The sequence below is a fragment of the Zeugodacus cucurbitae genome, chromosome 2 (assembly GCF_028554725.1).
Source record: "Zeugodacus cucurbitae isolate PBARC_wt_2022May chromosome 2, idZeuCucr1.2, whole genome shotgun sequence".
NCBI classification, from domain to species: domain Eukaryota; kingdom Metazoa; phylum Arthropoda; class Insecta; order Diptera; family Tephritidae; genus Zeugodacus; species Zeugodacus cucurbitae.
Window position 1 is genome coordinate 31,469,521 of NC_071667.1, and position 13,745 is coordinate 31,483,265.

At 34.3% G+C, this 13,745-nt stretch overlaps 2 protein-coding genes across 4 annotated transcripts; one reads left to right on the forward strand and one right to left on the reverse strand.

The window, feature by feature from the left end:
• LOC105215764 (glucoside xylosyltransferase 1) lies at nucleotides 1-2,340 on the forward strand. Of its 3 annotated transcripts, none has more exons than XM_011189877.3 (4): nucleotides 1-217; nucleotides 272-560; nucleotides 1,502-1,844; nucleotides 1,904-2,340. In XM_011189877.3, the coding sequence occupies exons 1-4, from the start codon at nucleotides 210-212 to the stop codon at nucleotides 2,233-2,235; spliced, it is 972 nt and encodes a 323-aa protein (XP_011188179.2). In that variant the 5' UTR covers nucleotides 1-209; the 3' UTR covers nucleotides 2,236-2,340. The 3 variants fall into 3 exon arrangements, with proteins under 3 accessions (XP_011188179.2, XP_011188178.2, XP_011188180.2); XM_011189876.3 differs by having other exon boundaries at nucleotides 2-213; XM_011189878.3 differs by having other exon boundaries at nucleotides 2-207.
• A 6,517-nt stretch (nucleotides 2,341-8,857) lies between these two features.
• LOC105215765 (cytochrome b-c1 complex subunit 6, mitochondrial) lies at nucleotides 8,858-10,774 on the reverse strand. Its single transcript, XM_011189879.3, has 2 exons — nucleotides 10,553-10,774; nucleotides 8,858-9,184 (listed from the first exon to the last, which is right to left on the reverse strand). The coding sequence occupies exons 1-2, from the start codon at nucleotides 10,646-10,648 to the stop codon at nucleotides 9,011-9,013; spliced, it is 270 nt and encodes an 89-aa protein (XP_011188181.1). The 5' UTR covers nucleotides 10,649-10,774; the 3' UTR covers nucleotides 8,858-9,010.
• Nucleotides 10,775-13,745: the final 2,971 nt, after the last annotated feature.

The following is a 13,745-nucleotide window of genomic DNA, read 5'->3' on the forward strand; positions in this document are numbered from 1 at the left end:
ATATTTTGAATATCAATCATTGTATCTCTATACTATGATATTAATTTTAAACAACTTAACAAAAATTAAAAAAATTAAAATGCGAATTCGATATATAAGTATAATGATGGTATTATTAGTAATAACGTGTTTTTATGTAATTTTTCATCGAAGGGTTCTACGTATAAAATCCTCGTTAATAAATAAAACACATTCTAAAATAAATTGGTATGCGTAAGTAAGAATTTCTAATAATATTTGAGTATTAGTATCAATGTAGTTTTATTTTCAGATCTGCTCAATCATACAACATAGCGTTTGTTGTATGTGGCCATCGATTGCAGGAATCGCTTGTGATGATAAAATCGGTTCTCCTTTTTAACAAAAATGATGGAGAGAATGTTCACTTCTGGATATTTTCTGAAGATAAACTGATAAGTGAATTTGTTGAACGGTTAAATGTTTGGCGAAATTTGATGCATTTCAGTTTTGATGTTAATCCTCTGACTTTTCCAAAACAGAATCAGAAGGAGTGGCAATCTCTATTTAAACCGTGTTCATCGCAGAGGCTTTTTTTGCCGGTAAAAATGTTATGATATTGTAGTAACTCATCAAATTAATGATTGATTAAGATGCGTCCTATTGGATATATTATGTAGAATCTAGCCGCGAAGTTAGCATTTACTTATCTTTAGTTCAAAGTAATTTCGGCTATAATCGCGTAAGCGGTATATGATATTCAGAAAACCTAAAGTGGTTTAGTATCATTTATAACCGATTTAATTTTTGGGTTTAGTTAAAAAACTATTTATGAATCTATGCTCATAGGTATTTTTACTATAGACTGGAAAGCATTTGAATGAAAACGATTTTCCTCATAAATTGGTTTATTTTTCACATAAAATCCATCTTATGTCAACATAATGTAATTCTTTAAATTTTTTAAGGAGGTGGAGTAATGTATTGTTGAAAAATCAACACTTAAACATACCAGGAGAAAGGTCGCTTAAACTCATTTACAACCGTACCAAATTGAAAAAAATTGGTTGAGTATTTTTCGAAATGTAAAAGTTTTTTTTTTTGAATATCCAACTTTAACCATTAATAACATCTTTCATATAAGCTTGACCGAAACATTTTATACGCCATTGAATTACGAGGAAAAATTGGATTGTATCCATATTTTTGATTTTTTATTAACTATATGCTGTAATTAATAACTATTTGTTTAAAAAATCTTTTTTTCGAACTTCGACGGGAGATATGTCGATTTTGGGGACCAACTTCGAAAATCGAAGTATGTACACAAGTTTTTTAATTATGACTCAATCCCCCGAAAAACTAAGTTTGATCCAATACCCAGCCGAGTGTTGTACAGTGTTATTGTTAAGTTTTCAATTATACAGCAATTGTTTGTTATACTTAAATATATCGTTTTTGATATCAATGCCTGATTTGATTCGTATTTCATGTTTAAATTTTAAATATAATTATTCTAATTATGTCTTTAATTTAATTTTAGCTGTTACTTCCTGAAGTTGATTCCGTTTTGTATGTCGATACGGATGTGGTTTTCTTGTCTCCTATATCAGATATTTGGAAATATTTTGATCGATTTAATGCATCACAATTCGCAGCTTTAACCTCCGAACATGAAGATGAAAACATCGGTTGGTATAATCGATTTGCACGACATCCTTATTATGGTCGTATGGGAGTAAATTCGGGTGTAATGCTCATGAACCTTACCCGTATGCGCATTCACAATTGGGTTTCACATATTGTTCCCATATATAATGAGTACAAGCTACGTATCACATGGGGTGATCAAGATATAATAAATGTATTTTTTTATTACACTCCAGGTAAAGCTCAATATATTTTTATTAAAACAAACATACATAACTTAATATAAATATTTTAGATGCTCTTTTGCTTCTGCCTTGTCAGTACAACTACCGGCCAGATCATTGCATGTATATAAGTGTTTGTAATGCATCCAGCGAAGGAATAAAACTGATGCACGGCAATAGGGGTTACTTCCACAACAATAAGCAACCCTTGTTTAAGGCGGTGTATGAAACAGTTGAAAGCTATAAAATCGCTTCAAATCCATACTACAATTTTGTAATACCATTAAAAGCGTCATTAAATGAAAGTATCGTAAAAGAAACAAATTGTGGCCTACTGACTCAAGAAACTATTCATGTTGCAAATAAATTATTTGGAAGGTATCAAATGTCTATGTATGACTGAATGTAACATATGTATGTTTAGTGTTATAATAACTAATGGTACAGGAACTAACTTGGACGAAAGTTTTATTTTCTGGATAATAAACCGTTTTCAATGAAACCTTCATTTAACAATGTATTCTAATTATTATGGAACACATGATAAACTAAAACACGATTTTATTCACAAACAAATATTTTTTAATGAAAAAAAGGCAGATTCAATTATGAAGTTCAATTCAAAGTATATAAAAACAGTTAAATATAATATGAATTGGTTCTGCCACAGCATAATAATATAAATCCCTACTAATATTATAAATGCGAATGTAAGTTTGTTTGTTACGCTTTCACGCAAAAACTACTGAACCGATCATCATGAAACTTTGTACATATACTCTTGAAGGTACTAGAAGCAACATACGGTACTTTATATTAATAAAAATTTTTTTACGAAAGATAAAACAATTGTTTGTCAAAAAATTTATTTTTTCCTCGACGAGACAATATGGATGATTTTGAGAATGAAATTGCACGAGAGCTAGATTATGATTTCATAGCACTGCGACATCAAGTGACAGAATTAGTTCCTCAATTACTTCCAGAGCAAAATCATGTTTTCCATCAAGTTTTACGTAAAATAGACTCCGGTAGTGGTGGACTCTTCTTTCTCGATGCACCAGGAGAAACTGGAAAAACGTTTTTACTAAACTTATTATTAATGTCCGTCAGAAAAGACCAAAAAATAGCAGTTGCCGTAGCTTCGTCAGGTATTGCCGCGACGCTATTAAACGGCGGTCGTACGCACATTCCGTTTTAAAATTACCATTGAATTTGGCACAGGAAGATTCGCCAATCTGTAATTTTAGTAAAAATAGTTCACGAGGTAGAATGCTGCGAGAATGCAAGCTTTTAGTGTGGGATGAAAGTACAATGTCTCACAAAAAGGCTATAGAAGCTTTAAACCGGACCCTCCAGGACTTGCGAGATAGTACAGATATAATGGGAGGCATGGTGGTTTTATTGGCTGGTGATTTCTGTCAAACCCTCCCAGTGATTCAGAGGGGGACACCAGCAGATGAAATTCAAGCGTGCATTAAATCGTCAAGCTTATGGTCGACAGTTGAAAAACTCCGCCTGTAAACGAATATGAGGGTGCATTTTCATAATGACGTGGATTCAGGACTTTACGCAGAAATGTTGTTGAAAATTGGTGATGGTTGTTTTGACGTTGACGCTGAAGGCTACATATCACTGTCAAGAGAATTTTGTAATTTAGTAAAAAGTGATGTGGATCTCATTGCTAATGTTTTTAAGGAATTAAAACAAAATTTGTGTAGTGATCAGTGGTTGTGTGCAAGAGCAATATTAGCACCAAGAAATGAAATCGTTAATAGGATCAACACTGACATTTTAAACGAGGTTCAGGGAGAAATGAAGGAATATTTGTCAATGGATACAATTATGGATACGGAACTAAGTACTTCACATCCTGTGGAGTTTTTAAATTCACTTGAACTATCGGGTGTACCGTCACATAAACTTCAATTGAAACTAAATGTACCAGTAATGCTTATGCGAAATCTAGATGCTCCTAGGCTATGTAATGGAACAAAGCTTCGGATAACAAAATTGGGACAAAACATACTTGGTGCTACTATTTTAACAGGTGTCGGTAAAGGAAATAGTGTTATAATACCTCGGATACCAATTATTCCCACTGACTTTCCATTCCAATTTAAAACGATTCAGTTTCCCGTCAAGCTTAGCTTTGCTGTTACTATAAACAAGGCACAAGGACAAACATTACAGGTATCAGGAGTGCATTTAGAAAACCCATGCTTCTCTCATGGTCAGCTTTATGTAGCCTGTTCACGTGTATCTAATGCCAGGAATTTACACATATTTGCACGCGACAGGAAAACTTATAACATTGTCTACAAAAATATCTTAAATTAATACTTTGTATTTTATTTTTTTAAATTGTTAGAATTCAGAATTATTTATTTGTGTGACGGTGAAATATATTTTAACATTTGTTGTTGCATTTCAATAGGCATATATTAAAGTGTTGAAACTTCTATCTGTAGTAATTTTTAAAAATTGTTGATCTCAGCCAAACAATCAAATTTAGTTATCATATTGACTCATTTCTATTATTATACCCTTACCCTTTATCTCTCATACTTATTTAATGACTCCACTGCAGGCGAAGCCGCGGGTAAAAAGCTAGTAGAACAATAAATGTAGAGCTAAATCTCGAAAAGTAATTCATCTTCTCGTTTCCACCGAATATTTGAAAATTTAGTATTTTTTTATTTTAGTTCAGCTGACTTTTCTCTAATATAATAAATAAAAAAGATATAATATAACATATTTAAATGTATATAATAAATTTAACATATTAAAATGTTATATTTATTACTTAAATACATTAAATTCAAAGTCAACAACTTCAGATATAACGTAACGTTATATACCCTCTCGGTTAACCAGGCTCAAGGACAGTGAAATATTTCCAGCTATTCGTGAAACTTTGTATTAAAAAATGTTGCGAATGAATTAAATATTCGTCATTCAATGAAATTGTGGAGTGACTAATCATATTTTGTATCATATTTTTGTGAAACTAACATAAATCTATATTTTCATTAAATCAGTGTTGTGAGAAGATACATTTGAATACCTACCGAATGAAATAATCTTGATCGAAATATTTTTGCTGAATTCTATTGAGACATCTATTCAGATATATGCGATACAAACTTAACAAATGTAACGACGAATACAATGGGTGTATATATGAGGGAAAAGTCAACCAGTGAGTATTGGGGCTAGGGAAGAACTGAACTCGACCATATTTTTATTATTAAAGTAATTTTTATACTCTCGCAACAAAAGTTGCTAAAGAGAGTATTATAGTTTTGTTCACATAACGGTTGTTGATCAGGGTGAAGAGTGGAGTTCAAATCCGAATGTCTGTCTGTCCGTCCGTCCGTCCGTCTGTGCAAGCTGTAACTTGAGTAAAAATTAAGATATATTGATGAAACTTGGCACACTTATTTCTTGGCACCATAGGAAGGTTGTTTTCGAAAATGAGCAAAATCGGACCATTGCCACGCCCAATGGCGAAAACTGAAAACACATTAAGTGCCATAACTAAGCCATAAATAAAGCTATGGAAATAAAATTTGGTATGAAGGATCGCACTATGAAGGGGCATATATGGATGTAATTTTTTTGGGGAAGTGGGCGTGGCCCCACCCCCAAATAGGTTTTTTGTATATATCTCGCAAAACAAATGGAGCTATATAAACCAAACTTTCTGTAGTCGTTTTTTTAGCCATTTCCTTATACAGTCCAAAAATGACAGAAATCGGATAATAACCACGCCCCCCTCCCATACAAAGGTTAGGTTGAAAATTACTAAAAGTGGGTTATCTCACTAACGAAAAACGTCAGAAACACTAAATTTCACATAAGAAATGACAGATGGAAGCTACACTCATATTTTTTTACAAAATGGAAAATTGGCGTGGCGTCGCCCACTTATGGGTCAAAAATCATATCTCAAGAACTACTCGACCGATTTCAATGAAACTTGGTTTGTAATAGTTTCCTTACATCCCAATGATATGTTGTGAAAATAGGCCAAATTGCTTCACAACCACGCCTACTTCCTATATAACAGAACTTTGAAGACGATCTGAATCGTTTATTTTACAATATTTAAAGTAAGCACTAGTGAAGATATCGGTGCAGAGCTTTGCACAAATACTATGTTTGTAGTGTGGCAGCCCCATTCTAAAAATCGCCGAAATCGGACAATAGGTTTTTAATGCCCCATATATCGAACACGACGGCCTCGTTGCTTCTAACCTAATATTAGGGTTTCCAACTTTCAATGGACTTTATGCACTATATATGACGAATATGTGGGCCAAATTGTGTATTATTAATATAAATAAAGTTAAATAAATAAATTGCGAGAGTATAAAATGTTCGGTTACACGCGAACTTAGCCCTTCCTTACTTGTTTTAATAAAGATTTGAATGTGTTTAACTTGTTTATTGTAAGTTTTTCAAAATAATCTGCATATAATGTAGTACAAAAAATAAACAAAAAGAAAATTTTTGCTTATGTATGTATGTATGTGATTGGCGTTGCAACCGTTTAGCCGGTTATAGCCGAATCGACGATAGTGCGCCACCTGTCTCTCTCCTTCGCAGTTCGGCGCCAGTTGGAGATCCCAAGTGTAACCAGGTCGCTCTCCACCTGGTCCCTCCAACGGAGTGGAGGCCTTCCCCTTCCTCGGCTTCCTCCGGCGGGTACTGCATCGAACACTTTCAGGGCTGGAGTGTTTTCGTCCATTCGGACAACATGACCTAGCCAGCGTAGCCGCTGTCTTTTTATTCGCTGAACTATGTCAATGTCGTCGTATAACTCGTACAGCTCATCGTTCCATCGTCTGCGGTATTCGCCGTTGCCAATGTTCTGAGGACCATAAATCTTGCGCAAAATTTTCCTCTCGAAAACTCCTAGTGTCGTCTCATCTGATGTTGACATCGTCCAAGCTTCTGCACCGTAAAGCAGGACGGGAATGATAAGCGACTTGTAGAGCTTGATTTTGGTTCGTCGAGAGAGGACTTTACTGTTCAATTGCCTACTCAGTCCAAAGTAGCACCTGTTGGCAAGAGTTATTCTGCGCTGGATTTCGAGGCTGACATTGTTCGTGTTGTTGATGCTGGTTCCCAGGTATACGAAATTATCTACGACCTCGAAGTTATGACTGTCAACAGTGACGTGGGAGCCAAGACGCGAATGCGCCGACTGTTTGTTTGATGACAGGAGATATTTGGTCTTGTCCTCATTCACCTCCAGACCCATTCGCTTCGCCTCCTTATCCATGCGGGAAAAAGCAGAACAAACGGCGCGGTTGTTGCTTCCGATGATATCAATATCATCGGCGTACGCCAGGAGCTGTACACTCTTGTAGAAGATTGTACCTTCTCGGTTTAGCTCTGCAGCTCTTATAATTTTTTCCAGCATCAGGTTAAAGAAGTCGCACGATAGTGAGTCACCTTGTCTGAAACCTCGTTTGGTATCGAACGGCTCGGAGAGGTCCTTCCCAATCATGACGGAGCTTTTGGTGTTGCTCAACGTCAATTTACACAGCCGTATTAGTTTTGCGGGGATACCAAATTCAGACATCGCGGCGTAAAGGCAGCTCCTTTTCGTGCTGTCGAAAGCAGCTTTAAAATCGACAAAAAGGTGGTGTGTGTCGATCCTCTTTTCTCGGGTCTTTTCCAAGATTTGGCGCATGGTGAATATCTGGTCAGTTGTCGATTTTCCAGGTCTAAAGCCACACTGATAAGGTCCAATCAGTTTGTTGACGGTGGGCTTTAGTCTTTCACACAATACGCTCGATAGAACCTTGTATGCGATATTTAGGAGGCTGATCCCACGGTATTTGGCGCAGATTGTGGGATCTCCCTTTTTATGGATTGGGCAGAGCACACTGAGATTTCAATCGTCAGGCATGCTTTCTTCCGACCATATTCTGCAAAGAAGCTGATGCATGCACCTTATCAGTTCTTCGCCGCCGTATTTGAATAGTTCTGCCGGTAATCTATCGGCCCCCGCTGCTTTGTTGTTCTTCAAGCGGGTAATTGCTATTCGAATTTCTTCATGGTCGGGTAATGGAACATCTGTTCCATCGTCATCGATTGGGGGATCGGGTTCGCCATCTCCTGGTGTTGTACTCTCACTGCCATTCAGCAGGTCGGAGAAGTGTTCCCTCCATAATCCCAGTATGCCCTGGGCATCGGTTACCAGATTACCACCTTGGTCTCTACATGAGGATGCTCCGGTCTTGAAACCTTCGTTAAGTCGCTTCATTTTTTCATAAAATTTTCGAGCATTCCCTCTGTCTGCCAGCTTCTCAAGCTCTTCGTACTCACGCATTTCGGCCTCTTTCTTTTTTTGTCTGCAAATGCGTCTCGCTTCCCTCTTCAGCTCTCGGTATCTATCCCATCCCGCACGTGTTGTGGTCGTTTGCAATGTTGCGAGGTAGGCAGTCTGTACCCTGATTCAAAATTCAACCGTTTCTTGCGAAATATCAAGAAGAGAACACTAAAATATTTTTTCGTTAATTTCATCAGCTGAGATCACTAAGAAATAAATCACCAAATTAACGCGAAGATCAAGTTTCGAAGTGCGTCGCAAGCATACAGTGTTTGATAGGTGGAGGTGGTAAATTCTTGTTACCGGGCTATTTTTCTTTCTATTTTAGCTACTATTGCTTGATAACTTTTTCTTTAAAAAATGGACTTACGTCCAGCTAATTTTTAATAATCGACGAATGTGCGCCGGCTAACTCAACGTCGAGTACACCGAAAATAAACATTTTCTGATCGTAACAGATTCAATAATTAGGTCTATTGTTCTATACCTAATTTTTTAAACTCGAGTATTTCGAAGGACAAATAAAGTATAGAAATGGCGTTGTAAAAACATGTGAACACTTGTTAACTGATGGGACGTTCTCTGTTTCGTGTAGTACTACTTTCTGCATTACACTATCACTTGCTAACAAACTAACTATAATCATAACTACTACTTTTATTAAATAAAATAGGGAGCCTTTTATCAATTTGTTAAATCAATCGAATTGTTTATTGGTATTATCACCAAACCTTTTTTGTAATAAGCATTGGTAATTAAAATTATTTATTAACAATGTTTACCCATATTATCGTGAAATTTTATATTAATGATAAACAAATTTAGTATCCCATTACTTTAGCTTCGAAAAAAGATTGTGGGAAGCGCAATGATCCAACTCTGTAACATAATCAAATAGTTCTTCCATACATGTTTCCGTTGTTTTAGATTTTCCATTCACTCTGTCATTGCATTCTTGGTATTTGCTATACAGAGCTTGTATGTTACCATTATTTTGACATTTTTCCTGTAAAGACAAAGTATAAAAAAAATAAAGAATTATTTGCGTGTAAATTAGAGTTAACAGAAATAAATATACGAATACGTATTACACTTTGCTTATTTGTTGTGTCAATAAACTCTTTTCACAAGTTTCTTTTTTTTTATTTTACAGGATTTATTACACTACACACGTAACATATTCCATAGAGACGGAGGCAACTTTCCTAATTGGATAAAGAAATATAATTTTATTAATAGTTGTTGTAGAATATGATTTTTGTCGGAATCAGAAATCAAACAGTAAAATAATTTCGGTAGATATAAATTCTAAAGTATTGATTTGATGGCTCTACTCATAACTTTTAGTGGTTTCCGAATGAATGGAAACCAATGGATTTATCTACAGGGCTGAAAGATTTGAATATTGTTTAAGAAGTTGTATCAACGTCTAACCACAATTCGAATCAAAGCAAAGCTCTTCAATACATCTCTGATTTGAGCTGCCGATCATGTTGTTATAGACCGAAAACATGTCTCCAGACGTACGTTCGTTCCGAGGATCAAATTTTGACTCGAATCACTATCTGATGGCAGCGAAGATACGATCGTCAACAAACAGAAGTGAAGATAAGGTGAAAAGCTGCAACGCAACTGGCAGTCGAGCACTCTTCTACTCGACTTGCACTCCTGCTCTCTAAGAGCACTCATCAACATCTCTGACTATATCGTTGCAAAATCCCTCATATATGGTTTCTGAGATGCAGCAACGCTCTTATTCCACCTAATTGTAACACACAAACCTTTTCAGCTATTAGTGAAAAGGTGAAACATTTTAAAAACTATAAGTCTAGTGGACATTATTTATATATATTGGTTATTTGGATTTATACCAGCTTTCCTGGTCAGACAATGACCGCCAAAGTAACCGGAATCGTGCCAATTATAGCAGCGGGAAACTTGCTAGTTTTAGAGATATCTGCATTCTATTATGCACTTTAATACACTAGCACTTCACTACATTCTTTCTGCATATTTATTTCATATCAATTATTTTAATATTTCCGTCAGCTGCAATTATATATGTTCTAAATATGGAGAATGTCCTCCATCCGGCCCTAGTCATTTTAACCCTGAAATCATGGTATCGTATAGTAAAGCCGACACATGTTTTACATTTACACAAGGTGTCGCTTTATTTTTTACAATTACGTAATAGATAGCCAAACTCATACCATACATTTGAAGTTAATTTGCTTCGATACCAATTAACTAAGTATTATTGACACCAGAAAGTTTAGCTTTCAAAATACAAAAAAAGACAACATATTCCGCCGACAATTAATATCTTGATAAATTACACAGTATTCCAGTCAATATAACATCAAATATTTACCCTAAGAGCAGTTTGTGGATCAACTAATTCTTCTTCTTCGTCTTCTGCTTTAACTGCAGGGAAAATCACACTGCTAAATAAGTTAAATAGGCCCATATTCAGCTAGAAAATTTTATTCCTCAGCACAAGACGAATTACTAAACTTAATTTTTGGAACCAATACAATTCAATAATGATGCAACATCTCCTAGATTAAATAAAAATCTATGATATCGCTATTCGATAAATGACAACCATCACTACTTTTATAGAGCATCTGCATAAGCAATAATTGGGCCTAATCACTGAATCCGTTTCGATCGAAAAATTTTACGTCGCAATCATTGAACCCGTATCGATAAAATTTACGATCACATTGAACTCACTTACCGACTCAAAAAATACATTCCGCGGCTACTATATGTCGCTAATTACGAAATCATTGAATCCGCAAAATCGAAAATTTTGGTCGAAATCTATCCGTTGGTGAATGAGATGCGGAAATGTAAAAGAAATAAACCGGGGAAACTTTAGTATACTATCCCAGGCTTTCGGTAATAAAATGGGTATCGTTGGAAAGAGGAGGTTCTCCAGATTAATAATATATATATATATATATAGCTGCAGCTGACTTATAGTTTTCGAGATATTCGCACTTAAAAATGAAAAAAGTACAACTTTTATCTCGAATTTTCACAATATATACAGAATATTTTATTAATATTATGCACTTATACCATTTTATTACCGATACCCATTTTATTACCGAAAGCCTGGGATAGTATACTAAAGCCGACCCTTAAAATTATATAATAAAAGTAAAATGTACATTTAATGCAACGCCTACAGTTTTATTTAATATATTTGAGGTGAAAAAAGTGCGTAAAATGTGATAAAGTATATTAAATTGTGTGAAATAGCTAGTTGAAAATTTTGATTTTTTTATCTTTAAAGCGGAATATCTCGAAAACTAGGCGTCTGCGGTACCTATTACCCTATATATTTTTGAATCAGGAGGACGTCCTCTTTCCAACGGTGTAATCAGATCGCGGCGCCATAGTAATCGGAATTGTGCCCCCATTTGTATCTTGATTTAGTTGTAAATATAAATTAACAGTGTTTAATATCCATACTCATTTCATTTCAAGTCGCGGCATTGGACTTGAGACTACTGTATATAAAAAATAAAAACGCAGACCATTATTAGAAGATCATTTTCATACTAGTTATATAATATATTTTATTTGGAGAATAATAATATATTTTATACTACTTAAAATATGTATATTTTAAGAGAATGAAATTCTCCCTTATTTCGCAAATACAATCTTTTGTAACGCAGTGTCAAAACTTTGCAGTTATTACTTACCAAACCTTTTATAATTGAAACATGATGCTGAATGTACATATCTATATTAATGCAAAAAGTTGAAATTAAAGTTTCCTGCCGGTTTTGTTTTGTCAGTTCTAAATAGTGTTTATTGGTCTTTCAGGTTTTTAAACAAAATAAAATTGTAAAATAGCAAAACAAAACTGGAGCCATATTCTGTATCTCGATTCGAAAGTAAATTCTATTCGAATTTAATATTCGACTCGAATGTATTTTAGCATTCTGTAAAAAATCGAATTAAGTTTATAAATATGCAAAAGTTGTACCACCCTGTGCCAGTATTTTCGAATGCTAAATGTCAAAATAAAATAAGTTTAAATTTATTTGAAAAATATGGATTCCGTTGCATTGTGGAGGAGTTCGTTGCATTTTAGGTGGAGAACTAGGAAATTATTGAGGAAAGGATTGAGAGAAGATCTTTTAGAAATAAATCTAATATTATGGAATTATCGCCAAATTGGTTATTTGTTATGTGCATATGCATTATGTTCGTTATAAACTGTTTGCATTTGGGATTATAGCTTCATACACTACTTTAGACTTTCCAAGGAAGCCTTTAATTATGTCTTTCAATGTATAGCTTATGAACTCACAAGAAAAGCTTTAAACCTTTGGCAAAATTTGGATGTGATTGCATAAATTTCACCTTTATTTCAAATTTGTTTTGTTTTGTGTTAATAACTTTTGTTAGCCGAGTCCCTATTAAAAATAATATTGCATTTAAACTTTTTATCCATAGTATAATATGTAATAAAACTTATTACATTTTTCAAAACATTTTCTTTCTACAACTCATAAGCTATCGAATATTTTATACGAAATTCGAGTACATTTAACAATTAAATTCGAACTACATAATTACAAATATTCGTTATTCGGATTCACTATTCGAAAGTAGGATTGAAAATGCGAAAATTGAGTAAAGCAGCTACTACATAGCTCGCGAATGCGAATGCGAACGTTTGACAGTTGAGTTGAATACACATGTTCTTATGAGATGAGCTACATAGCTCTCGCATGTTTTCGCAACCAACGCTCCGAATTTCGAACTCGGATTCGAAGACGCACAGAAGTTGAAAATTTTCAACTTTCATGCGCTAACACAGCAACCTTCACATTCTTAAGAATAGCAACCAACATTATGTTACTTACAATCTTGTATGTTTTAATTATTTAAGCTCGTTTTCTTCGATACAATATAAGTATTTTGGAAAATATAATATTTATTAATTTATTAATAATAAATTTATCAAATATTTAAATTAATTTTTAAAGATTAGGGGTGATGAAGTTTTAATAAACAAGGTAGACAGTGTAAATTTTCCTTCCGTTGCTTAATTAGAGGTTTTCTATGTACACTGATTATAAAAATCAATAAACATTTAAAATCGCCGTCCATATTATTTAGGTCGTTTTCAAACTCGCAAATGAAAAGTGTGTATGTGTATCACCTTGTACACAGCTGTCAACGCATTCAAAAGCGCATTTATCTCCATAAATGCTCGATATATACGCAGTCAAGCGCATTTTTTCGCTTTCGCATACGAGAGCTATGTAGATCGAGCTTTACAGAATTCAAAATATTCGAATTCGAGAAAATTCATTTTCGAATCGAGTTACAGAATAGGGCCCCTGTTTCATCGTATTTAGCCAGTATTTATTCAGCATAGTTGCGAAGTTGATGATTTTAAATTGAAATCGAAAACAAATATCGACGACACCAACCATATTTTTTTAAATGTATGACCCCAGAGACAATAAGTGTAATCATAAACTAAATAAGCAGTATTTATATGATTACTTTAATAATAATAACAATGAATG

Bases quoted from the DNA above. Each gene is read 5' to 3' on its own strand.
- LOC105215764 (XM_011189876.3), top strand. From the start codon at position 35: ATGATATTAATTTTAAACAACTTAACAAAAATTAAAAAAATTAAAATG. The intron at 214-271 runs GTAAGTAAGAAT...TTTTATTTTCAG, and splicing joins TCTAAAATAAATTGGTATGC to ATCTGCTCAATCATACAACA. The intron at 1,845-1,903 runs GTAAAGCTCAAT...TAAATATTTTAG, and splicing joins ATTTTTTTATTACACTCCAG to ATGCTCTTTTGCTTCTGCCT.
- LOC105215765 (XM_011189879.3), bottom strand. From the start codon at position 10,648: ATGGGCCTATTTAACTTATTTAGCAGTGTGATTTTCCCTGCAGTTAAA. The intron at 9,185-10,552 runs GTAAATATTTGA...TTGTCTTTACAG, and splicing joins ATCCACAAACTGCTCTTAGG to GAAAAATGTCAAAATAATGG.